Genomic DNA, 25,598 nt, shown 5'->3' with positions numbered 1-25,598 from the left:
AAATCATGCCTCACCAATCTATCAGAATTCTTTGAGATAGTCAAACAGGCACATGGACAAGGGTGATCAGGAGGATATAGTGTACTTGGACTTTCTGAAAGCCTTTGACAAGGTCCTTCACCAAAGCCTCTTAAACAAAGTAAGCAATCATGGAATAAGAGGGAAGGTCCATTAATGGATCAATAACTGGTCAGAAGATAGGAAACAAAGAGTAGAAATAAATGGAGAGAGGTAAATAGGATCCATACTGCGACCAGTGCTGTTCAAATTTGGAAAAGGGGGTGAGCAGTCAGGTGGCAAAATTGCTGATGATACAAAATTATTCAGAACAGTTAAGTTCAAACCTGACCGCAAAGAGTTATGAAGGGATCTTACAAAACTGAGTGACAAAATGGCAGATGCAATTCAATGTTGAAAAGTACAAAGTAATGCACTTTGGAAAAAATAATCCCAATTACACATACAAAATGATGGGGTCTAAGTTAGCTGTTACCACTCAAGAGAAAGATCTTGGAGTCATTGTGAATAATTATCAGAAAACATCCACTCAATGTGCAACAGCAATTAAAAAAGTGAACAGAATGTTGGAAATCATTAAGAAAGGGATAGATAATAAAACAGAAAATTCATAATGCCAAAACCGAAATCCCTGGTACGCCCACACTTGCATACTGCCCGCAGTTCTGGTCGCCCCATTTCAAAAAAGATATATTAGAACTGGAAAAGGTACAGAGAAGGGCAACAAATTTGATTAGGCGTATGGAACAGCTTCCATCTAAGAAGAGATTAAAAAGACTGGAACTGTTCATTTTAGAAAAAAAGAGATGCCTAAGGGAGAGATACGATAGAGATCTATAAAAATCACAAATGTTGTGGAGAAAATGAATAGGAAGTGTTATTTAGCATATCACACAACACAGGAACTAGGGGTCACTCGATTAAATTAATAGTCAGTAAATTTAAAACATACATAAGGAAGTATTTCTTCACAGAACATACAGTTAACCTGTGGAACTTGTCATGAATGTTGTGAAGGCCAAAACTATAACTTGTTCAAAAAAGAACTGGATAAGTTCATGGAGCATGGGTCCATCAATGGCTATTAGCCGGGATGGCCAGGGATGCGACCCCATGCTCTGGGTGTCCCTAAACCTCTGACTGTCAGAAGCTGGGACTGGACAATGGGACAGATCATCCCATAAATTGCCTTGTTCTGTTAATTGCCTCAGAAGCATCTGGCACCGGTCATTGTCAGAAGGCAGGATACTGGGCTAATTGGACCATTGGTCAGACCCAGTATGGCCATTCTGATGTGATTACATTACAGCATTCTTTTAGGGTTTTTTATCCTGAGCTCACTGACAGGAACCCTCAGCCTTACCCAAAGCGTCAAGTGTTTTGTCTGAAGTCATCCTTATGTCCTTGGCAGTTTGAATTGTCTGACATGTACCGGAAACAGGTCAGCTTGGGGAGCCCCTGAGCTCTGCCATCCAATGGGACTAGCTGAGCCAGGCTGCTCTGCAAGTCACTAGTACCAGACAGCCAGGAAGCACGGACACCTATGAAGCGTCAGGGGTTGTCATGGTGCTCAACCAGCTTCTTATTACCCGTCCCTGCTTCCTCAGGCACCATACGTTGACTCTGGCCCCTGCCTCTGCGGCATCCCTGAAGGCCTCAGTGGGCCAGCAGGAACCATACACACAACACAGACAGTACTAGGGTCCCTGCCAGCTCGTGAGGATTTTCAGGTGTCCACAGGGAAGGAAATCTGGGCCTGGGCCTGGAATCAGGTTCTGGACCAGGGATCTGGGAAGCAGGGTAAATGGTTGTGAGACTGGTCTAGAAGTGATTCGTTCCCACGCCAAAGAAAGAGAACACGGGCAAGAATTCTCTTATGTACTGGAGCATCTCACACTCGGATGTATTTCCCTGGGGGGCAGGGTGAAAATCTCCATTGTGCAGATGGGAACCGAGGCGCAGAGACACTAAATGACTTGTCAAGTCACTCAGGAAGTCTTTGGTGGAGCAGGGTGGATCAGGTCTCTCACGCCCCCTGCTAGCACCCTAAACCACTGAACCACCCTTGCTCTCCCATCTCATAAGAGTTATAATGGAAGATTGGTCACTATGCACAATCACGTGACAACACATTAAGAGGAAAAGAAATCTAAAAACAGCTGGAGGGTAATGGAAGCATGAGTAACGTGCTGTGGTCTATAAATAACTAGTTATCCCAGACCAACTGGATTGCTTTGCTAAGGGAATTACAAAGTTAGTGGATCAAGGCTACAGAGCACTCGAAAGAATAACATGAATTAGCTGGAATTCATGTGCTGTCAGATGGGGTGGCTGCTGCCCAACGACCACAGAGGAAGGGTCATTATAACTGGCCATGAATTGTGCTGGAGAGAGGTGACCGATGGGGTACACCAGAGTTTGCTGCTAGGCCTCCAGTGCTAACTGGGATGGGGGACACACAGCATGCTCCTGACATTTACAAGGGTCTCGAGAACGGGAGGAGCGAAGAACACAGATCAGAGGCAACCACATAGATAGCCTGACCTGGGTGCAGGCCAGCTCTTCAGTAAAGGGCAGGGCTCTTTACCTGTCACGTGACTGGCTCCAGGCACCATCTCCTTCCCGTCACCATCGCAGTAATCCCTGCAGAGAAAGGACACATGGGTCAATGTCAATAGACAACACTGCACACCGGGGCTGGGTTCCCAAGGCAGAAAGCTTCCCTTCTTTTACTGACAGAGACCCCGATACTGACCCCTGGCACTGTCCTGTATCCATAGAAACCACTCCACCTGCCACAGATCCAGAGAGATCCTGACAGAAAACCCCAGCATCACCATTCAGAGAGTCCCCAACACCATCCTCCCCACATATCTCAATAGGGGAGTTCCAAGCACTGAATGCATTCCCCATCCCACAGCACTATTAGAGCAGTTCTGTGCCCACAGCTCATTCTAGAGTTGCTCACGTCACGTTCAAATAGTCCAGCTAGAAACACGCCCCCCATTATTTATTTCTGACTTTGGTTTTGTGTCTCACCGATGCTGGGAGCTCTGGCTGGGTTCACTGACAACAGACTTATCAGCCACCTTCTCTAGGCCTGTCCCCATGTGGGGCTTCGGGAAGCTCCAGCATATGGCATAAATAGGATGGCTCCCCAGGGAGAGAAGCCTGACATCTCCTAAGGGTTTAGGTGCTGTGACAGAAATGAAGTGATACACAATGTTGTGGATACCGTAGGAGCTGCAATGTACAAATCTCGGAATATTTATACTTGGAGACTGCATCACCTGACCAGGGGTTCTAAGACTTTCTGTGCATCTATTGATTGAAGGCGATAAAGGCAGTGGGAAAAGCAACACAAGGGCTTCTGAGATAAGGACACCTAGGTATATGCTAGGATTGGCCAAGCCATTTGCTTCCAAGATTCCTTTTCTTGCTGTAAACCCTGTTTCACAATGCTGGAACCCGCCAGCCCACAGGGCTACCAACAGTTTAGAAGTGCTCTGCAGAGAGGAGGCATTGTCAGCAGCTGTCTAGGGGTTCAAGCTGGCATAGAGGGATACAGAGGTTATGTCTGCACAGCAGTCAGAAGGGTGACTGCAGCCTAGGCACACTTGTGCTAACTTTGCTCTAGCTAGTATGGCAAAAAATGGCAGTGAAAACATGGCAGCCTGGATTCCAGTGGAGGCTGCACAAGCCTCCCTGGAACTCCGGGTACGTACTCACGTTGCCCTATGTGGTGGTGGGCTGGACCCCCATTTTCACTGCTGCTTTTAGCCATGCTAGTTAGATTCCAGCTAGTGGGGGTGTGCCTACCTGAGCTGGAGTCACCCTGCAGTGTGGATGTACCCAGGCCCCATGGAATGGTGCTTTCCCAGTCCAGGAATGGCAAGCATCAGGGAAAAATACCCATTGCATTGAGCCTGCTCCATTATTTTAAGATCTGTTCTCTCTCAAATGCTTTTGTTCTAAACAAATGCCAATTAAAGAAAGCTGTTGGGTCACTAATTCTCACTGTCATGCCCTGGAGGGACAGAATTGCAGGATCTGGGCATACACCAGGCCTGCTGAGGTACTCACAGAGGGCTGAACCAGCTCCTGCTCTGAGAGTGGCAGGATCGCCTGACCCCACCCTGAGAGATGACAGCCAGAGCCCCCAAGGGGTGCTCTCAGAGACATCGGGAGGGCTCAGAGGTGCAGTCCACCCATAACCGGGACAGGCACTACAGTTAAGGTAAGAGCTGAACAGACCTGCAGTTGAGGCTGTCATGCAGGAGAAAGAAATTCAGGTCCTGATCCCACACTGAGTGCTGTGCGGGCACACCCTTGAGCCCATGCAGTGTTCACTGCAAAATGAGGGCCTTGGCGCATGGGGCTGAGTCACACATTATAGACTGGCTGCAATTCACGGAGACTCCTCCTCCACGAGCCGGCTGAACACCCAGCACTGTGAGTTCGGAGCCTGCCTAGCCCTGTGCACTACAAGAACCATCTGTCTTCAGTTGCTTATAACTTTGCTAAACCGTAACCTTAGGAGCTGAAATTTGCCATGTTTCGGCTGCAATGCAGCTTTCCATTTATTGCTGATACATCTGATTTTGCAGTGGTTCTGCCAGTTTGAGAACTGAGATAGAGGAGCAGGCGGGAAGCAGCACTGTCAGTGTTTACAAAGGTTATCTGCAGCCTTTCCTCAGACACCTCTTGTAGCTCAGGGATTTGGAGCAGGAAGCTAGAAACCTGGCAGAGGTAGGAGGACAGGTCTGGGATCAGAGCCACCTGGCCTTTTGCTGCTCCAGGAAAATCTGTCCAGACCTGGCCAAATTACAAGCCACAGAAAAGTGTGTTTGTGTGTGTGGTCCCTAATCCCAGAGGGGGCCTGATTGGTGCCAGAAGATAAGTGTAAGGACAGCGAAGCCATTGCGGGTTGATGGCAAGGTCGGGATGGAAATGGAGGTGCCCTCAGGTCAGAGTCACTCTAGACCCATTAGCAGCTCAGATTCCCTCCACTCAGACTTGAGTGGGTCTGTCTGAGCTGCTGGCAAAGAGAAGAGAAATCCAAGCCCCCCTTGGGAGGGGAGGGAGGAGGGCACAGAGGTGCTCCTGAGAAGAAACTGCTGCTACCAATGGGACTCAGCCTTCTGCCTTTTCTGCACCACTGCATTGACCCCTTCTGGCAGCACGCGTCATGGCAGACCTGCATGGTGAGCTCTGCTTCCTCATTTGAGAGGCCCTGCTCAGATGCTATGCGAGCACTAACACAGAGCATGGTGCTGGCCCAACCCCACAGCGGGGAGCATGACCAAGGCTGTAGAGCCTAGTGGAGGTCTATGTGCCCCGGTGAGCAGAGCCCATGCACCTGGCAGTTTGAGGCTGGGCTTGTGGCCCGGCTTTGGTACAGAACCAAACGCTGCACCAGAAAAACCTTCCTGCAGGAGGAATCCTCCAAGGAAAACACGGCAGGCTCCAGGCGGAGATACCAGTGACCTGATGTCCCTCCCAGGACAGGGAGACACACAGGATTCACTAACTTCCCATCTGTCTGTGTATTCCTTTAACAAGCCCTGTGCCCCCGGGGCTGGGTGAGGTCACTGAGTGGGCAGTGGAAGGCGATGGGGTCTATTATGGCTGGAAGGGCAGCAGCTCCTGCTAGCACTCAGGTTTCCTGCCTCGGACAGGCCAGTCACTGCACCAATAAGTAGTAAGTTACTGAGATGGGAAGAATGAATACACTTGGGGGATGGATTACTTGGGGGCAGTGAGGATTGGACAGTTGGGGACACAGGGGAACCCCCCATCCCCAATTTATGGGTGGAGGGGGACACACACAGAGCTGCTGCCTCCTCCATGGAAAGAGCTGAGGAGATCCCCCAGCCATGCCCTACTCCCCAATGGAGAGAGAGGTCAGTAGATGCTGGGGAAGTGGGGCTGCCGCTCCCCCTGGAGACTGCAGGGTGCAGGACAGATAAATCTCAAGCCACTGGCCTCCCCACAGGAACAGGGCACACCCCTTCATGGAGCCTCACTCTGCATCTCCACTGCAGAAAGACAGACTGCTACCCAGAGCAGTAGCTGAGACCCAGCACTAGAGACAGCAGCAACCTGCATGGAACTGGGAGAGCGGAGCCCAAGTTGCAGGAGGGAAGGGTTAGGAGGAAGCAGTCTGCAGTCCACGTGCACATGGTTGGCCAGCCGACTGCAGTTGCAGCACCTCTGTACATAGGTCTCTTGATAAAGAGCCAGTTTCTTTTCAGAAACAAGGAGTCCTTTCATGCTATTGCCCAGTTGGCAGGATGTCAAAGAGTGCCCATGCCTGCACGCAGCCACAGACACACCCCACTCCTGACTCATCCCTACCTTTGACTGGTTTAACTTTGCAGCCCTCACAGTCTCCTAACACAGCGTCGCCACATCTCTTAGGCTAGGTTGGTTTCGGAGTTAAGAAAGGAAATTCCATGATGTGGACCAGGGCAGCCTGGGGGGGGGGCAAGTGGGGCAATTTGCCCCAGGCCCCGGGTTCCGCAGGGGCCCCCAAGAGAACGGGCGAGGCTCCTGCCCTAGCCCGACCCTGCCTCTGCCCCTCATCCGGAGCCTCAACGGATCCAGCAGTGTCCCTGAACAGCAGTGCACTGTGGCGCCAGCGGGACTCCTGAGCTGCCAGCCCCGCCCCCTTACCATGTGGTTCTGAGCGGGGCGGAGCTCAGGAGCCCCGCCCGAGCCATGCCGCACCACTGTGCAGGGACACTGCTGGATACAACGCGCTAAGGTTCCAGGTGAGCGGGACGCCAGGGGTAAGGGGCGGGGGCGGGGGGGGGTTGGCTAAGGGGCAGAAAGGCCTGGGGACAGTCAGGGCACAGGGAGGGGGCAGAGGTGGGAGGGGGCGGTCAGGGGATAGGGAATGGGGGGGTTGGATTGTGGGTGTTCCGGGGGTTTGTCAAGACTCAGTGGGGGGCTGGATAGGGGTCAGGGCAGTAAGGGGACAGGGAGCAGGGGTGGGGTCCCGGGGTGGTGGTGGTGGGTCTCTTGGGGATGGTGAGGGGGCAAGGAACAGGATAGGTCGGGGATTCTGAGGGGGGTGGGCAGTTGGGGGACAGGAAGTAGGGGGGGTCAGATAGGGGGCAGGGCCAGGCTGTTTGGGAGGCACAGCCTTCACTTCTCTAAAGCTCATTCAGCAGTTTGAGGCTTGCAGAAGAGCCAAGCTGTTAGCTTTTCCATTAGGGCTACCATCCATTTTACTTCTCAAATGCCAAATTATAGTCTATATTTAATTTCAGTGCTATAGGGAGATTCATGTCAGGGGAGAGTAGCTTCATTTAAAATTAGCCACTGGGGGAAGGATCACATGAGAAGAGCAATATCCTACACCACCTACCTCCTTCCTGACCCTACCAAGGGAGACACCTTCCCCGCCCCCACCCCCGGGCATTCCCTGAGGCTTCAGAGGATTTAATTCAGTGGTTCTCAAACTTTTTTGTCCTGGTGACCCCATTCACATAGCAAACCTCTGAGTGCGACTCCCCCTCCATACATTGAAAACACTTTTTTGTATATTTAACACTATTATATATGCTGGAGGCAAAGCGGGGTTTGAGGTGGAGGTTGACAGCTCGCGACCCCCAGTAATAACCTTGTGACCCCCTGAGGGGTCCCGACCCCCAGTTTGAGAACCCCTGGTTAATTTAATTTTAGCACCCTGTGTCCATTCACATGCATGTGCTATTTTGAGTATGTCAGTTTTCACAACATAGGCTCATCCCAGATTCTGGAACAAGCTCAAATGCTCAGTTCGTGGAGTATGTACATAAGCTATTCTAAAGACAAACCCACAGTAACCGTCTCCAGTTTGCGAGGGACCCCATGGAGCCAATCTCTAGGAAACAGATAAATGCATGGAGGCTAAGTCCATTAATGGCTATTAGCCAGGATGGGTAACGAATGGTGTCCCTAGCCTCTGTTTGTCAGAGGGTGGAGATGGATAGCAGGGGAGAGATCACTTGATCATTACCTGTTAGGTTCACTCCCTCTGGGGCACTTGGCATTGGCCATTGTCGATAGACAGGATACTGGGCTGGATGGACCTTTGGTTTGACCCAGTATGGCTGTTCTTATGTTCTAATCTAAATGAACCCAAAGTTATGGAGACAGATATGAGTCAAGAAAGCCAGCAGAGTATGAGAAACCTGGAAAAATCTCTGACTGGATGGGCTCAGGCGTTTGGTCACAAGCTGAGTGGTTCAAAAGTTTTGGATCTTTTTAAGCAGAATTTTTTAGTGTTTCTTTAAACAATCAAACACAGCAAGCAGCAAACATTTGGCCGCACACTTCTGAAACCCCAAACCATATTCAGGTTTTGGTAGACTAATTTCAGCTTTTTAATTAAAAAAAAACACAACAAATTTTGAAGGAAAGCAGACATTGTCCGTGATTTTCTTTTGCTTTTTAAAAACCCCTAGTTTTCGATCCAAAAAAAGTTTTGACAGAAAATATTTGTCCAGCCCTTTTAATGAGCTTTAGTGCCTTTTAGCACTAGCTGATGCTGAGAACCAGCGATACCTTGTAAAGAAGTTTTCTCAAAGCTGGATTTGTGCCGAGATGTGGAAGGTTTATTTTTCCCAGGGCTGCCTCTGGCAGGGAGCAAGTGAGGCAATTTGCCTGGGCCCTGCAGGGGCCCCCACGAGAATATAGTATTGCAATTTTTTTATGGAAGGGGCCCCCAAAATTGCTTTGCCCCAGGCCCCCTGAATCCTCTGGGCGGCCCTGATGTGGACTCATTGGCCCAGCCACTCCTAGAGCGCCCTTCCCTACACAGGATCTCCCATTGGGTCACCATCCATGAGTATGCAAAGCCAACAAGGGACATGGCTCTGACTTGGTAGTGTCTTAACTTCCCTTTGCACAGTTGTAAGTGACTCTGCAAGATGCAGGGCAATGAGGCCCGGTAGGAGCTGCCCTGTGTGCTTCCAGAAGTCACAGGAGAGCTCTTTTGCAGAAATTAGGAGCTATGAGGCAGGAGCTCACTCAGGGCACTGCGTCACCTGCCAGACACACACACATACGTAGTGTGACCTTCCCCAGTTCATGTACAATTCAATAGCTGAGGAAGAAAGCTCCATGCCAGAGGTACTGCACATGCGCAACTCTTATAAATCCCACAGCGAGGGTATATACAGGAAATCAATGTAATCTATTATTTACACATTCACACACACACCCCAACAGAGAGACGGGAATGGTCATTACTTTACATAGCACTAGACAAGTACATAGGAAATGAGCCCCCAAAAGGAGGAACAGCATTACAGTTTACTAAGCTAATGCACATTAGTAGGTGAATAAAAGAGCAAAACTTTTTGCCTGGCAGCTGCAGAAGGAAGAAATTCAAAATGAAACTAGGACGAAATTCACCCTCATGTCTAAGCAGCTGATCCATGCACCTCCACTCAAGCCAGGGCTGACACAGTGGGGCCCCTGCATTGGGGTGAACTGTCTTTCATTCACTGCACATGAAAAGAAGTTAGCATATTTTATATTTTTATCTTTCAGGAAGGTTTCCATGATTTCACTGCTTAGCATCCAGAAACTTAACATGCAAGAACCAAAAACAGAGAGAGACAAAGAAGGCTGCTCCCTAAGGCAGTGTGGCACAACTCACCAACTTTGCTCTTTGCAGACTGCCTGCTAAAGGCCCAGATCACATGCTTCTCTACAAAGCCCCTTAGCCTGCAAGCGGGCGTAGGAAATCCCTTACTCTTAAAGTGAGAGCTAGTCATTTTAACCCCATTCTCAATACATCACAAACTGCACCCTTAATGAACTATTAGACTAGGGTGACCAGACAGCAAGTGTGAAAACTCAGGATGGGAGTAGGAGGTAACAGGAGCCTACATAAGAAAAAGACCCAAAAATCAGGACTGTCCCTATAAAATCGGGACGTCTGGTCACCCTATATTAGATGAACCAAGAAATTAATACCACATCCCCCCACACGTTTTGAAATGTTTTATCACACGCTCCAAACTGTAGCATAAGAACCTACACAGATGTAGAGAGCATATGTAGCTGAGACCAGTTCTCTTCCATTGTAAGGGAGGATAACTGGAACTAGGCAAAATGCTGACATTTGCACATTTCCAAAGCTACATTCCTCTTCACTCGGGGAAGCTCCTGGGGAGCTAACCCAAACTTTAGGAGCCTCCTAGACCTAGATCACTCCTGCATTCACCAAAGCATCCAGCTATGTCATTAAAACACCAGGAAGAAATGAAGCACACAAGTCAAGGGACTACAAGAGTTAAGCTGTGATAGCAATATTCCATTTTGGGTACTTTTTATTCCTATTAGCCCTGCAGAGCCAATGCAGCTAAGACCGAGGGTCTGTCTTTGTTGCAAAAAAAGGTGCAATATGTAGAGCTGAGGAGAGCTCAGTTGCTGTGAAATCCTACTGGAGACAAAGCACCAGTAGTTCTTATCTCAGTGTAGCTAGCTGAGCTCAGCCTAACTCCTTCCTCCATGCGGCATTTATCTCAACTAGCTATGTCAAAGTAAGCAATATCAGTGCCGTAAAAAACCAGTTAGGTTTTTTAGTGCAGAGGAGACACAGGGTACATGAACACTGCAAGTTCAGAGTCCTATTTCCAGCTCAAGGAGACATACTCAGCTCGCCCTCATCAAGCTAGTGTGCTAAAGATACAGAGCAGCCACTGCAGCGCAAGCGGTGGGAGCGGATAGCTACCCTGAGGACGTACCTAGTGTCTCCGATGGGCACACACTTGCCATCCCACTGCTCGTGCTCCACAGCTACAGTCTATTTTTACCACCTGATCTCCAGGAGAACTAGCATGATTCTGTCTCCTTGCTGGCCATCGCCCACCCAGCTCCAAGGGTAGATACAGTGTATATCCATAGGTGCCAACTCCATGGGTGCTCCAAGACTCAAGCACCCATTGAAAAAAATAGGGGGTGCTCAGCACCCGCAGAGACGGATTACATGCATCACTACATTCATCTGACAAAGTGGGTATTCACTCATGAAAGCTTATGCTCCAATACGTCTGTTAGTCTATAAGGTGCCATAGGACTTTTTGCTGCTTTTACAGATCCAGACTAACACGGCTACCCCTCTGATAAGAGACGGATTAATCTTTTGTGGGCCCCACCCCTCGTGCTCTACCCCAAGGCACTGCCCCCACTCATCCTCTTTCCCCCAAAGCCCCCACCACCACTGTGCCCCGAGACCCCACCCCTGCTTGGCCTCTCCCCCTGAGGCTATGCCCACCCTCTGCAGGTGAGGTGGTGGAGAGAAGCGAGCACCCATTGGCAAAAACAAAAATCAGTGTCTGTGGACATATCCATAGCCTGGGCAGGCTGGATTCCAGCTCGCCTAGCGCCCCGGCCAAACTGTTCACCACGTCTCCATCAGACAAACCCACTGAAGGCACTGGGTCTCCGCACGGAACTGACGGCCTCATTCAAAGACAGCAGGTTGCACAGATGTCCCCGAGGGGCTGGCGTGGCCCTGCCAAGCTACACTTCACCTGGGACTATGCTAAAGGAAGGAAGGATCCCATTCAGCTCACAGCCTTTGCTACATGGGGCCTTATGGTCAAACATTTCCCATCATTGCTGCCTTGGGCTCAGCTCCCTCCAATGGCGCAATCGCGAGAGCTCCAGCAGTGACAAGGCAACAGAGGCTGGAGGGTGGAGACCTGCTTTGAGCAGGGTCAGACAAGGTAGGGAGAGATTCCCGACCAGGGTAGGGGAGAATTCCCCCAGTGCAAGAACACCACATGGCACGGGAGCCAGAAGGACAGAGGCTAGTCAGCACAACTGATGTGGCTGGAGTGTCTCCACCCGTCTTCCACTCTAGGTGCAATACCGAGCATTGGACACACAGAGGATGCAGCTGAGAGACACACAAAAACAGCTTCCTCCCACTCCATCCCCAGTGCTCCAGCAAGCAAGCCTCCAGCCCAACTCCTCCCGCGTTCTCCATCCCATGCAAAGGCTAGCAGACGAGGGTGCTGGGACAAGCATGGTCTCAAGGTTACAATTGAGGCTCCAACCAGGCCAGGTGGGAAGCCCATTTCAGAGCCATGCACCCCTCCCTAAGAATGCCCTGCACCAGGGGATTAAATGGGCGATCCTTAGCTTACTGGCAGTGCAATTGTCTGTGGCACTCAAACTGAGACACAACCAGAGCCAAATATAATATGTCTCATCTCATTTCCTCACATCGCCTTCACTCCCGCAAATCCACCTTCTTAAAAGCCCTCTGCCCTGCAGCCACTTTCATGCCTGCTCTCATGCTCCCACTCCTCCTGGGAGCATATAACGGATTCATGCCAACCTCGGACACTACATCAGTGCAATGCTACGGCTCTCACTGAAACAGAGAGTTAATGCTTTCCTGGGAACTTTCCTGTGCCCACCTTGTCTGCCTTGGAAAGGTCCCAAACAGGGCCGTCCTTAGTATTTATGGTGCCCTAGGCGGGATTATTAAACTCATGCCCCTGTGCCTGTCTTGCTCTTAGTAACACAAACATAAGCTTACACTATTGGAAAACTTGCCACGTGCATGTTATTAAAACCAGTTTAACTTAATGAAGCACACTGTAATGCTGATGGACAAGCACTAAAGAAGTAGCACTATAGAAAAAATTCTGATTTGACAGAATGATGCAAATAATACAATTTTTTTAATTTGTCAACATTTTATTGGAAATTTCTATGAAGAGGTATTGAAACAAGGATTTGTTTTTAATTAAAAGCAATCTTTCTGGCTTGTTTGGCTGCAAAATCAGTAATGTCATCATATGACAAAGTGATGTCTTGTTTGATTGCAAGAATACCAAGACCAGTCAAGTGTCCCTGACTCCTTGTAGAGCAGAGATAGATTTTAATGAGCTTTTAGTTTTGAGAAACTCCGTTCTCCTGATGCTGCTGTTACAGGAATTGTCAGTAGAATACGAGTGGCAATGTACACATTAGGATATATGTCAACAAGTTTGCTGGTATGAGTAAACTGTACAATGTCCATCATTGATTTTGCATGTGGCAACATTGATGACAGTGTACTCAATTCTTCGTACAGTTCAAGTCCATTTAAATCAAAATGATCGCCGTGCTTCAGGAGGCTTTCTAGATCAGGGGTCCCCAATGCGGTGCCCGAGGGTGCCATGGCGCCCACAGGGGCCTCTCAGTGCACCTGCGTACTGGCTGGCGGACGAGCATCCGTCGAAATGCCACTGAAATTCGGCAGCATTTCGGCGGCGACATCTCTGGATGACACTGCTTGGTCCTTTGTCTGGTGCCCGCCAGACAAAAAAGGTTGGGGACCACTGCTCTATGTTCTTGCACTTTGTCATTTGTTGCTCTTGTTTTCCTATTTCGTTGAATTTAGTCCTGCTCAGCCCGCTACCAGCTGAGTGAATGGAACCCCAGGCCGACAGCGGGTTGAGTGGCTCAGCCAGGGTATCAGCCGCCAGCCTGCTCAGCCCGCTGCCAGCCTGGGGTTCCTTGGGGATCCCCAGGCCAGCAGCGGGTGCTGAGGAGGGCTGGCGGCCGGGACCCCAGGTGGCAATGGGGCAGCAGCCAGAACCTCAGAGCAGCGGCGGGCTAAGCCGCTCAGCCCACCGCCACATGCCATCAAAAATCAACTTGCGTGCCACCTTTGGCACGTGTGTCGTAGGTTGCCGACCCCTGCTCTATACACTAGTAAGGAGAGGAGCATATTACAGTTGCTGGAGGGCTCTATTTAGCAGTAACAGGGCTATAGGAAAGTCAGTCAACGCTTTTTGTTTCTCTGATGAAAACTAGACCACTCTCTTCCCAATACCAAACCTGTCACAAATAATTGTCAACAACTTAATTTTGTTTTTTCTGTTTTTTTTTTTAATATTGAAATTGAATTCAAGATGTTAGCAAGCATTTTTGGCGAACACATTTGTTAAATGACAATCTAAATGGCAACACAGTACTGCTTCCATGCTTAGCTCACCCCCTAGCCTGCTGGTCCAACAGCCGCCAGCCCAACGGACCATGGCGAAGTTAGCACAGCATCTGATCTCAGGGACGGGGCACCAATGGAGCCACAGCAGCTCATCTGGCCCTGTGCAGCTCCCCCCGGATGAGATGGATCACTGCCAGTCCGGGGTAGAGACGCGCTCCCCAGCTAGGCTGACCAGATCCAGATGTCCTGATTTTATAGGGCCAGTCCCGATATTTGGGGTTTTGTCTTATATAGGTACCAATTACCCCCACCTAGAGTGACCAGACAGCAAGTGTGAAAAATTGGGACGGGGTGGGTGGGAATAGGAGCCTATATAAGAAAAAGACCCAAATATCAGGACTGTCCCTATAAAATCGGGACATCTGGTCACCCTATAGGTGAGTTCCTTCCCCCACCCCTTCCCAGAGACCCCAGCAGCCAATCCCCCACCTCAGACTGTGCTGCATTCAGCTCTCTTTAGGACCCAGCAGTCCTGCTCTTACATGCTCCGCTGCTTCCTATCTGTCCGGGCTTCCGGCAGAGCGGTGCCCCCAGACCTAGTGGTGCCCTAGGCAGCTGCCTATTCTGCCTATGGCTAAAGACGGCCCTGGTCCCAAAATAGCTATGCTGGAATAAGGGTAAACCCACACAGGGTTTACAATGAAACAATGATACCAGTCAATGCTCAAGTGTATGCCAGTGCTTAGAAACTGATCCACAAACTTTATATAAGGACGGCTACACCTGTCAGCCAAGGCTCTGAAATGGAACCTGACAGATGTCGGCCAGCCCAGCACTTCCCAAAGCATCTAGGTGTTCCTTCGGTCACCCATCCACCATCTGAGCAGCGCCCCCTTCCAGCTACTGATCCCAATCAACCCAGGTAGCCAGTGAGATCTGGCGACCTCACAGCTTGAAGTATGGCTTCAGGACACCAAGCACCATCTTATCTGACTTGTCTATGGAGTGGCCTGGGGGAGAAATGCTGCGTTATGGCGAGAAGAGCTTTGCTGGTGATACGAATGGTTCTAACTGGCCTGCCATGCTAGCCTCTGTCCAGTGCACATGGACTGGAGCTAAGGTGCATGTGAACTGCCACGAGGAGTGCGTGCCCAGCCTTCCCGCAGCCAGCAATGGGGCTCCCTCCCACACGGAATGCTGCAGGAGGACAGCAAAGCCTGGGATGGCAGGGTGAGGCAGAGAGGGATCAATCACTGGAAGGGTCCTGGGTCCCACAGGCCCAGCACTTACCTTTTCCTTGTTGCAGCCCCTTCCATCTTGAGGCCCCTCTGCTTGCTCCTCGGGACAGCACCTCACTGATGCTCAGAAGCTGCGTAGGGAGAAGGAGAAGGGCCCTGGTGTTTCTAGCTAAAAGCACAACGTCTCCTTGCAGAGGAGCCAGCCTCCTTCCTGCTTTGTTTGGCACAGAGAGTCTCTATCCAAATCACAGAGCACAGGCTGTCCCAACGCAGCACACCTTGGAGCAGGCAGGCCGGGAGAGCAGCTGAGCACAGAGGACTCACACAGAATCCCAGATGACTGGCTGGCACGGGTTTCTCAGCACAAGCTGAGCTGTCAGCCCTGCTGGAGGTGGAGCCCAGGACAGTCATCAAACAATCGCACTAGCATGCTGTGTGCTGTACACAGCCGCCCCCCAACCACTGCAGAGCAACAAGGATTCCACTGAAGGGGAACAGGACCCATTATGCAAGTTCCTGGGGTGGAAAGCACAGCCTCCAGCTCTGCAAGTGCAGAGCTGCGAATGTTGCTATGCTGATGAGCGAGATAGCCAGCCTGCTTTCTAAGCCCCCTGCCCACACACATCAGATGCCTAGAAAGGAGAATTCTGGGTCCCACAGTGGGTTCCTGCTTGATCTGCCACCCTCCCAGCCTTGGTTCCCCCCTTCCCGTGCAGGATTCTGTCCGAAGATGCCATGCACCTGTGACATGCGCACACTGGGTTCCAGGGGTAAATGGACAGCATTACCCGGAGAAGCCCAGCTGATTATTATACCTGTGTCAAAGCTCCATGGAAATAGTCTCCAGTGGGGGGGGGTCACATCTCAGCAGCACAGTGTCTCAAAGTGGGCTCCACCCCCCCTACCCCCATGTTGCACATTCCAGCACTCCAGGCAGGCTATTCTTGGTCTGGTCTCAGCCTGTGGTCTGGACAGAAACTGGGTCTGCAGCAGAGTCTGGAATTATCCAAAGAACGGCCACAAATCCTGCCGCCCACAGAGGAGGGACAGTGCAAACGCACTCCAAACAGTGGAGACGCAGAGAGCAAGACAGCCAGACGTCGCCTTTGTTACACAGCCGCTTTCTCTGCACCCCCAGCCTCCCTGCTGGTGTGTCACTAGCTGCAAACAACAGAGGCATCTGTCTGATGCCATCACCCCTGAACGAATGCATCTCACACTTCATGTCAGCCGGACTGATTAGCAGGCTGTGGCAGCTGCACGTTCCTAGCCCAGGGCTACCAAGTCCAACTCCACAAGTGGTACACATGGGAGAGATGCAGGCCTACACCTGCACACTCGGGTTTCCAGAGTTTGGCACCTCAGCATCAGGGGCTCGTGGGCAGAGATGCAGGCAGCTGCAGTTCCCCCGGCTCAGACAGAAGCTGTGGGTCCCAGCACCTCGGAGATCAGGTTGCTTCTGTTCTGGTGCCTAAATGAAGGGCAACGGGCCTAGGCTTAGCCCCCACATTTAAAAGGTCTGGGGGAAGTGACTTGTCTTAGGTCACTATCAGAGGGCAGAGGAGCCTCCCCCCCCCAGGTTCCTGGCCTCCAGCCCCAAGAGCACCAAGCTGTCTCCAGGGGGCAGGGGCAGGCCACACAGCGCTGTGCCCCTGCACTAGTGATCCCACCAGCCTGTCACTGGGTGCAAACCCCAAGGGCCTGGACTTGGGTTACCTAAGTGTAGAAAACCACGGGGCTGACTGAGCCCAGATAGAGGCCTGGGGAGCAGGCACCCTGGGACCCTTTGAATATGGTCTGGCCCAAGAGAGTTGCACTCACCTGGAGCATCATGGCCAGAGACAGGGCCAGCTCCAGGCACCAGCGAAGGAAGTAGGTGCTTAGGGCAGCCAACGGAAAGGGGCGGCACGTCCAGGTCTTCGGCGACAATTCAGCAGCAGATCCCTCAATCCCTCTCTTCCTCTTAGAGCTGCTGCCGAAGTGCTGCTGAAGAGGAAGAGAGGGAGCAAAGGACCCGTTGCTGAATTGCCTCCAAAGAATGAAGCAGCATGGTTGAGCCGAGGTGCCGCCGAAGTGTCGCCGATCAGCTTTATCTTTTTTTTCGCTTCTCCAGTTGGGGCAGCAAAAAAGCTGGAGCCGGCCCTAACCGGAGAGAAACTAACCTCCCTTCCCCCAGCACAGCTGGGCCTGAGGAGGTGGCAAGAGAGGCCAAACGCCAACAGGGAGCCAAGCAGAGAGGCATAACAATGTTGCTGAAGGGAGGCAGAGTGGCCAGGCTGGGGGACCCCAGCCAGCAGCTGTGTGGGGTAGACTCAGGTCCAGGCGGGAGGTGGGAATGCAGGGCAGCCTGGCAATGGAAGCAGCGGGAGGGCTGGATGAGGCACAGCTGCAGGGAACCCAGGGAGGGGCTACCAGGGAACCGTGCTATTCTGTGACAGGCCAAGGGCAGCACCCAGGTTCTGAGGGGCAGCTCCAGACATGGGTCACAGCAGGCAGCTGGGCAGCCATGGGGTGGTAGCTCAGGGAATCAGGAGAAATCACCAGGAGGGGCAGGACTTGAGGGAGGCAGCAGCCCAGCTGCTGCAGCAGAAGTCTGGTCCCCCAGACCCCTCTGGGAGAATCAGGGGAGGAGTCAGGTCAGTGGTAGGGTAGCAGTGGCCTCTGCCATCAGCAGCTGCAGGGGGACCCTTGGGGAAGGCAGAAGAAGGAGTCGAGCAGCTACTGAGGGACCAAGTTTCAATCAAATTCCCAGTGTAGCTGGTCTGAGTTTTTCACAGGGGGAGGGCAGCAGTGGGGGCCAGAAGAAGAGTTGGGTTCATGTCCTCAAGGTGGGAAGGGATAAGAGGAGCTGGTCATGGAGTCAGTGCAGCTTGGAAGAACCCATCTAACAGGCCAGGGTAGCCAGAGTCCCATTTGGACAAGCCAGACATCATCACTTATGGCTGCCAGACAAGCTACTGAGCTCCACCTGTCCAGGATACCAGACAACCCTACTAGCCCCACAAGCCGAAAGATTTCTGCCCTCAGAGAGAGGCCCATGCTGTCTGTATAGGGGCAGCACAGTGCCAGCCTGTAGGGAAAGCTCAGCCTTATACCCACCATTGAACCTCTACTCATTAACCAGACTGGCATGTGTGTGACTCTGGTTCAGAGCCAGTTGTAGTTGTCAGAGAATCATAGAAGTGTAGGACTGGAAGGGACCTGGAGAGGTCATCTAGCCCAGTCCCTTGCACTCAAGGCAGGACTAAGTATTAGCACATTCTAGACCATCTCTGACAGGTGTTTGTCCTACCTGTTCTTAAAAATCTCCAGTGATGGAGATTCCACAACCTCTCTAGGCAATTTATTCCAGTGCTTAACCACCCTGACTGTTAGGAAGTTTTTCCTAATCTCCAACCTAAACTACCCTTGCTGCAAGGTAAGCCCATTGTTTCTTGTCCTGTCCTCAGAGGTTAAGGAGAACAATTTTTCTCCCTCCTCCTTTTAAGAACCTTTTGTGTACTTGAAAACTGTTATTGTGCCCCCTCTCAGTCTTCTCTTTTCCAGACTAAACAAACCCATATTTTTCAATCTTACCTCACAGGTCATGTTTTCTAGGCCTTTAATAATTTTTGTTGCTCTTCTTTAGACTTTCTCCAATTTGTCCGCATCTTTCCCGAAATGTGGCACCCAGAAATGGACACAATACTCCAGCTGAGGCCTAATCAGCATGGAGTAGAGCAAAAGAATTATTTCTCATGTTTTGCTTACAATGCTCCCACTGATACATTCCAGAATGATGTTTGCTTTTTTTGCAATAGTGTTACTCTGTTGATTCATATTTAGCTTGTGATCCACTATGACCCCTAGATCACTTTCCACAGTACTCCTTCCTAGGCAGTCATTTCCCATTTCGTATGTGTGCAACTGATTGTTCCTTCCTGAGTGAAGTACTTTGCATTTGTCCTTATTGAAATTCATCCTATTTACGTCAGTCCATTTCTCCAGTTTATCCTGATCACTTTGAATTTTAACCCTATCCTCCAAGGCACTTGCAAGCCCTCCCAGCTTTATAAGTAGGGCCTGACCAAATTCATGATCCATTTTGGTATCTTTCACGGTCATAGCATTTTAAAAATCTTGAATTTCATGGCTTCAGATATTTAAATCTTAAATTTCATGGTGTTGTCACAAAGCATGTATATGTTAAACATATAAACATGTGAAGCCCTTAAGTCAGTGCTTCTCAATCTGGGGGGTCCCGACCCAAAAGGAGGTAGCAAGGCTATTGTGGCGGGGGGAGGGTGGAGAGCGGCATTGCCATCCTTACTTCTGCATTGCCTTCAGAGCTGGGCAGCTGGAGAGCAGCAGATGCTGGCCAGGCATCCGGCCCTGAAAGTAGTGCCACTGCCGGCAGAAGTAAGGGTGGCAATATTTCGCCCTCCCTACAATAGCCAGATTTCATCAGGGAGACCAGATTTCACAATCCAAGATGCATTTTTCACAGCTATGAATGTGGTAGGGCTCTATTGTAAGTGTCCTCTCTATGCCATTATCTAAATCATTTATGAAAATATTGAACAGAACCACACCCAGGAATGATCCCTGTGGGACCCCACTCATTATGCCATTCCAGTTTGACTGAATTCCTGATAACTACTCTTTGGGAATCGTTTTCAGACCTGCTATGCACCCACCACATAGTAGCTCCATCTAGGTTGTATTCCCTAGTTTGTTTATGAGAAGGTCATGCAAGAGTTGTCATGGGATAAGAAAGAAGATCCTTTCATGGACTGAGAACTGGTTAAAAGACAGGGAACAAAGAGTAAGAATAAATGGTAAATTTTCAGAATGGAGAGGGGTAACTAGCGGTGTTCCCCAAGGGTCAGTCCTAGGACCAATCCAATTCATAAATGATCTGGAGAAAGGGGTAAAAAGTGAGGGGGAAAAGTTTGCAGATGATACTAAACTGCTCAAGATAGTTAAGACCAAAGCAGACTGTGAAGAACTTCAGAAAGATCTCACAAAACTAAGTGATTTGGCAACAAAATGGCAGATGAAATTTAATGTGGATAAACGCAAAGTAATGCACATTGAGAAAAATAACCCCCAACTACACATATAATATGATGGGGGCTAATTTAGCTACAACCAATCAGGAAAAAGATCTTGGAGTCATCGTGGATAGTTCTCTGAAGATGTCCACGCAGTGCGCAGCGGCGGGCAAAAAAGCAAACAGGACGTTAGGAATTATTAAAAAGGAGATAGAGAATAAGACGGAAAATACCTTATTGCCCTTATATAAATCCATGGTAGGCCCCCATCTTGAATACTGCGTACAGATGTGGTCTCCTCATCTCAAAAAAGATATACTGGCATTAGAAAAGGTTCGGAGAAGAGCAACTAAAATGATTAGGGGTTTGGAACAGGTCCCATATGAGGAGAGATTAAAGAGGCTAGGACTTTTCAGCTTGGAAAAGAGGAGACTAAGGGGGAAGATGATAGAGGTACATAAAATCATAAGTGATGTGGAGTAAGGAATAAGGAAAAGTTATTTACTTGTTCCCATAATATAAGAATTAGGGGCCACCAAATTAAATTAATGGGCACCAGGTTTAAAACAAATAAAAGGAAGTTCTTCTTCACACATTCCACAGTCAACCCATGGAACTCCTTGCCTGAGGAGGTTGTGAAGGCTAGGACTATAACAAGGTTTAAAAGAGAACTGGATAAATTTATAGAGGTTAAGTCCATTCGTGGCTATTAGCCAGGATGGGTAAGGAATGATGTCCCTAGCCTCTGTTTGTCAGAGGGCGGTGATGGATGGCAGGAGAGAGATCATTTGATCATTACCTGTTAGGTTCACTCCTTCTGGGGCAACTGGCATTGGCCACTGTCAGTAAACAGGCTACTTGGCTGGATGGACCTTTGGTCTGACCCAGTACGGCCATTCTTATGTTCTTATGAGACAGTATCAAAAGTCAAGATATACCATATCTACAACTTTCCCCTCCATCCACAAGGCTTGTTACCATGTCAAAGAAAGCCATTGGGTTGGTTTGACATGATTTGTTCTTGATTAATCCATGCAGACTGTTACTTATCTTATTATCTTCTAGGTGTTTGCAAACTGATTGCTTGATTATTTGCTCCATTTTCTTTCCGGGTATTGCAGTTAAGCTGACTAGTCTGTAATTCTCCAGGTTGTCCTTATTTCCTTTTTTATATTTGGGCACTATATTTGCCCTCTCCCAGTCCTCTGGAATCTCTCCCGTTTTCTGTGATTTTTCAAAGATAATCACTAATGGCTCTGATATCTCCTCAGTCAGATCCTTGAGTATTCTAGGATGCATTTAATCAGGCTCTGCTGACTTGAAAACATCTAATTGATCTAAGTAATTTTTAACATGTTCTTTCCATATTTTAGCTTCAGATCATATCTAATTTTCACTGATGTTCACTATGTTAATCACTTCTAACCTTTTTGGTGAAAACTGAAACAAAAAAAAAGTCATTTAGCACTTCTGCCATTTCCACATTTTCTGTTAATGTCTTTCCCCCCTCATTGAATAATGGGCCTACCCTGATCTTTGTCTTCCTCTTGCTCCTAATGTATTTGTAGACTTACTCTTTATGTCTCTAGCTAGTTTAATCTCGTGTTGTGTTTAGGCGTTCTAATTTTGTTCCTACATGATTGTGTTGTTTGTTTATTGTCATCCTTAAAAATTTGCTCTAGTTCCCACTTCTTATAAAAAAATCTCTTTTGAGTTTCAGATCACTGGAGATCTCCTAGTTAAGCCAGGGTGGTCTCTTGCCATACTTCCTATCTTTCCTACACAGTGGGCTAGTTTGCTCTTGTGCCCTTAATAAAGTCTCTTTGAAAAACTGCCAACTCTCTTGAGCTCTTTTTCCCCTTTGACTTGCTTCCCATGGAATCTTACCTACCAGCCCCCTGAGTTTGCAGAAGTCTGCCTTCTTGAAATCCATTGTCTTTATTGTGCTGTTCTCCCTTCTACCATTCCTTAGAATCATGAACTCAATCATTTCATGATCACTTTCACCCAAGCTACCTTCCACTTCCAAATTCTCAGCCAGTTCCTCCCTGTTTGTCAAAATCAGGTCTAGAACAGCCTCTCCCCTAGTTGCTTTCTACATCTTCTGAACTAAAAAATTGACTCCAACACATTCCAAGAACTTGTTGAATAATCTGTGCCTTGCTGTATTATTTTCCCCAAGAGATGGCTGGGTAGCTGAAGTCCCCCATCTCCACCAAGTCTGGTGCTTTGGATGATTTTTAGTTGTTTAAAAAGAGCCTCATCCACCTTATCTTCCTGGTTAGGTGGTCTGTAGCAGACACCTGACCATGACATCACCCTTGTTTTTACCCCTTTTATCCTTACCCAGAGACTTTCAGAGACTGTCCTAGCAGCCTGCCCTAAGAAAGGCACCTGCATTGTAAGAGCATGGGTACTGGTACAAGGGCTTGCCTAGTTATCATGCCAGCTGTGGCAGGAACCATGTACCCAGAGGTGGTTCCCAGAGGGGTGTGTACATCACAGCACTGAGAGCAGCTTACGCCATGAGGCCAGGGGTGTCACCGTCACCGAGCCTGTAAGGAACACTGGCACTCACCACTGTCCTGCTCCCATTGCCTTCCATGCCAAAGGATCAAGCCACATGCGCAGCTATGGGAGCAGAGAAAGAAAAGGCAGGCTGTGAAAGGGACCCCACCTGCCTGCACAACTCTGACCAAGGAGACCAACCACTGCAGAGATGAATTCTCAAGGGAAGAACGAGAAAACCTTGCCAGTCCCAGCCTGAGCTCACTCACCCTTCACACACGCCAGGAGAGCACCTTGGCCAAGGAGGCATGTAATCAGGCAGGCAGTTTAGTCAGGAGCGGTACAGAAAGAACACCGGGCTTGCAGCATCAGCTCCAGCTATTGGCCCAGCTTACCTGGTATCCTGCCTGCAGTGCTGTACATGGGTGCTGGGGGAGGGGACTCCCACTCTGACCCCCGCAAGGGGCAGCTAATGCATCAAGCTGTGCATAGGAAACAGTCCACCACAGAACGAGGACCTAGTGCCAGCACTCTCCCTGCTTCCCAGCCGGGGAGAGTGATCTGCCAACGGCCTCAGAGCTGCAGCGGCTGCTTCAGCCTTTCTAGGTGCAGGTAAAAGCCAGCGACATGGAACTGGGTGCGTGTCAGAGATCAAATCCACTAGCAAACCATAAAGCAATGCAGCCAGATGGATATTCTACACAGCCAGGCTTTGAGAAGCTCACCCCACCACCCCTAGAGATAGATCTCTCCTCTCTAGGCTCAGCTCCGTCATGTGTCAACAGCAGAGAGTCACAGAAAGAAGCTATACTGCTAACACTGAGTGAGGTACTCTGCTTGTTTCCCTTATTCCAGTGATGTTTCAACATGTTGATTTTAAACATCCATGAATCTCCTGAAACTATTTTCTTCAGTCTGGGCTTGACTCTGCTGTCAGAGAGACAGTCACAAAACATGCAAAGCCCGAAGGAAATGGTCTCAGGAGTTTTGAAGCCAGCAGTGGTTGACATTGACATGCCAGTTGTCATGCTGGTCAGGAAAGCACCGCAGACCTCTCTGTAGGCACACACCTACTGACAGTGAAAAATGTACACCTCATGCTCAATAAGTAACTTTCAGATTGTAATCAGGCCAGCTATCTCCCGTGCGCCTCCTTGTGGCCCTGGGTCATGCTACAGTTTCACCTCTTGGACTGTTCAAATAAACTTCAATTGAGGCTTTTTCCTGGTCAAAAAATACCTTTCCTTAGGGACTGGGCTTCTGAAACTCAAAACACCAAAACACCAAAACCAAGTCCACACATAGATCCACACAATTTAAGATTTCTCTTCCTCTTCCCAGGACTTTGTGCAGCCACCGCTCTGCTTGGTCAGGGTCTCTCCCAGGCTGCTGTGCCTAGAGAGATATCTTCCCTCTGCACAGGCTCTGCCACAGCTGCCAGGAGCTTTTTCCCCTTCAGTGCAAGTTCTAGCTGCTTTTGCATTGGAATCCCTGATTCCCCCCACATGGGGCCCATCCTCATTGTCAAGGCTGGCTCAGCCTCAAGCTCTCCAACCCCTGGGGAGGCCACCCTGTTACGCAGACCTTCAGTCAATGTTTTTTAAACCAAGCTAGTCTTCAGCAAAGTGTCACATGTCAGCTGTTTTCAGTGTGCCCCTCCCTAAAGTGTGGCTAGACTATTTTGAAACAGAGAAGTTTTATTCTCCTCCTCAGTCAACTTAAAAACAGCTGAAGGGGAATTTTGCTCAAACTGTCCAGGAAGAAAAAAAGAAGCACTTCTGGCGAGAAATTGAGCATGATCATTTTCAGCCCAAAAGGTGAATGTCTCCAAAAACAAAGCGCGTAACAGCAGGAAGAATCAAACAGAGCAAAAACTCTTCTGCAGCCTTAGCTATAGCGAAGGCCACTGAGCACTCTCTGAAATCAGAACCATCTGTTTGTCACCTCCTGACTCTGAGTGCAGTGGAAATGCTCATTATTCCTCTTACATTACCGCAGTCCCTTGCGGGGTTATAGCTAGACAAGCAAGTACGGAAACTGTGCTGGGGGGACAGGAGACAATCAGCTAGGTCATGGGGAGCTGCGGTGTTCTCCCCTGCAACATTCAACTAGCCAACACACCGGGGACTGGAGCCGATGCCCATGGCACATTCACAAGCAGAGTGGTCTGAGGAACTTGAAGACACACTCTTCAATATTGCTTCCTTGGCAAAACCTTACAGTGTCTGAGCCAAAGCCCATCCAGAGGGTGAAGGAGGGACTCGACAGCAGATACAGCACTGACAAGGAGGGAGGCAGGAGGAGGGTCCCTGTGAGTGGCAGTGTGCCGCTGAGACCAAGCCCTGTCCCCACACCTTTGCAGAGGGGAGCAGAGAGGCTGTGCTAGAGTCAGCATGGCGCCAGCCCTGCCGAGGACAGAGTGGGGATCCGAAGGAGAAAAGGGTCAGCAACTGCGGCATGAACTAGCCCCCTGCAGGGCAGGAAGCCTCAGTCGTGGAAAAAGGGACTTTGCCCTCATTCCAGCTTGCAGGGCAGCAGCAGAGGACCCAGTTTGTGCACCCCCAGCACAGAGCACATCCCTGATAGTACGAGCTGACACAGGGACTCTAGCCTCCCAGCATAGCTGCCTAGGAAAGGGCCAACATGCAGAAAGGCTGGCTGGCTCTGCCTTCAGGGACTGTCCCAGGAGGAGCTACAGCAGCATGGGATTCCCAGAACACCTACACCCCCCAGATCACACCCCAACTTGGAGCCAACAGTCCTGCTGCAGTTTCCTCCAGCACATCAGCACTCTCCCGTCTGCTGCAACGCCTGTCTTCCCCAGTCACCCCCGGCCTTGGCCCCAATTTCCAC

The 25,598-nt window shown here is 49.8% G+C and overlaps 1 protein-coding gene across 2 annotated transcripts in view; it reads right to left on the bottom strand.

The window, feature by feature from the left end:
- LOC127055730 (myomegalin) overlaps positions 1 to 25,598 on the bottom strand; it is a 163,151-nt gene that overhangs the window by 136,260 nt on the left and 1,293 nt on the right. Inside the window, exons 1-2 of one of the 2 annotated variants that reach the window (XM_050962970.1) lie at positions 15,257 to 15,529; positions 2,606 to 2,661 (exon numbers count right to left, since the gene is read on the bottom strand). In XM_050962970.1, coding sequence (XP_050818927.1) covers positions 2,606 to 2,661; positions 15,257 to 15,282 — 82 coding nt within the window. In that variant the 5' untranslated portion in view covers positions 15,283 to 15,529. Of the gene's footprint in view, positions 1 to 2,605; positions 2,662 to 15,256; positions 15,530 to 25,598 lie in introns of those variants that run through there. The other variant, XM_050962966.1, reaches the window with a different exon arrangement.

The sequence above is a fragment of the Gopherus flavomarginatus genome, chromosome 7 (assembly GCF_025201925.1).
Source record: "Gopherus flavomarginatus isolate rGopFla2 chromosome 7, rGopFla2.mat.asm, whole genome shotgun sequence".
NCBI classification, from domain to species: Eukaryota; Metazoa; Chordata; order Testudines; family Testudinidae; genus Gopherus; species Gopherus flavomarginatus.
Note: the sequence above shows the minus strand (reverse complement) of the source record. Positions and strands in the feature narration are given on the sequence as shown.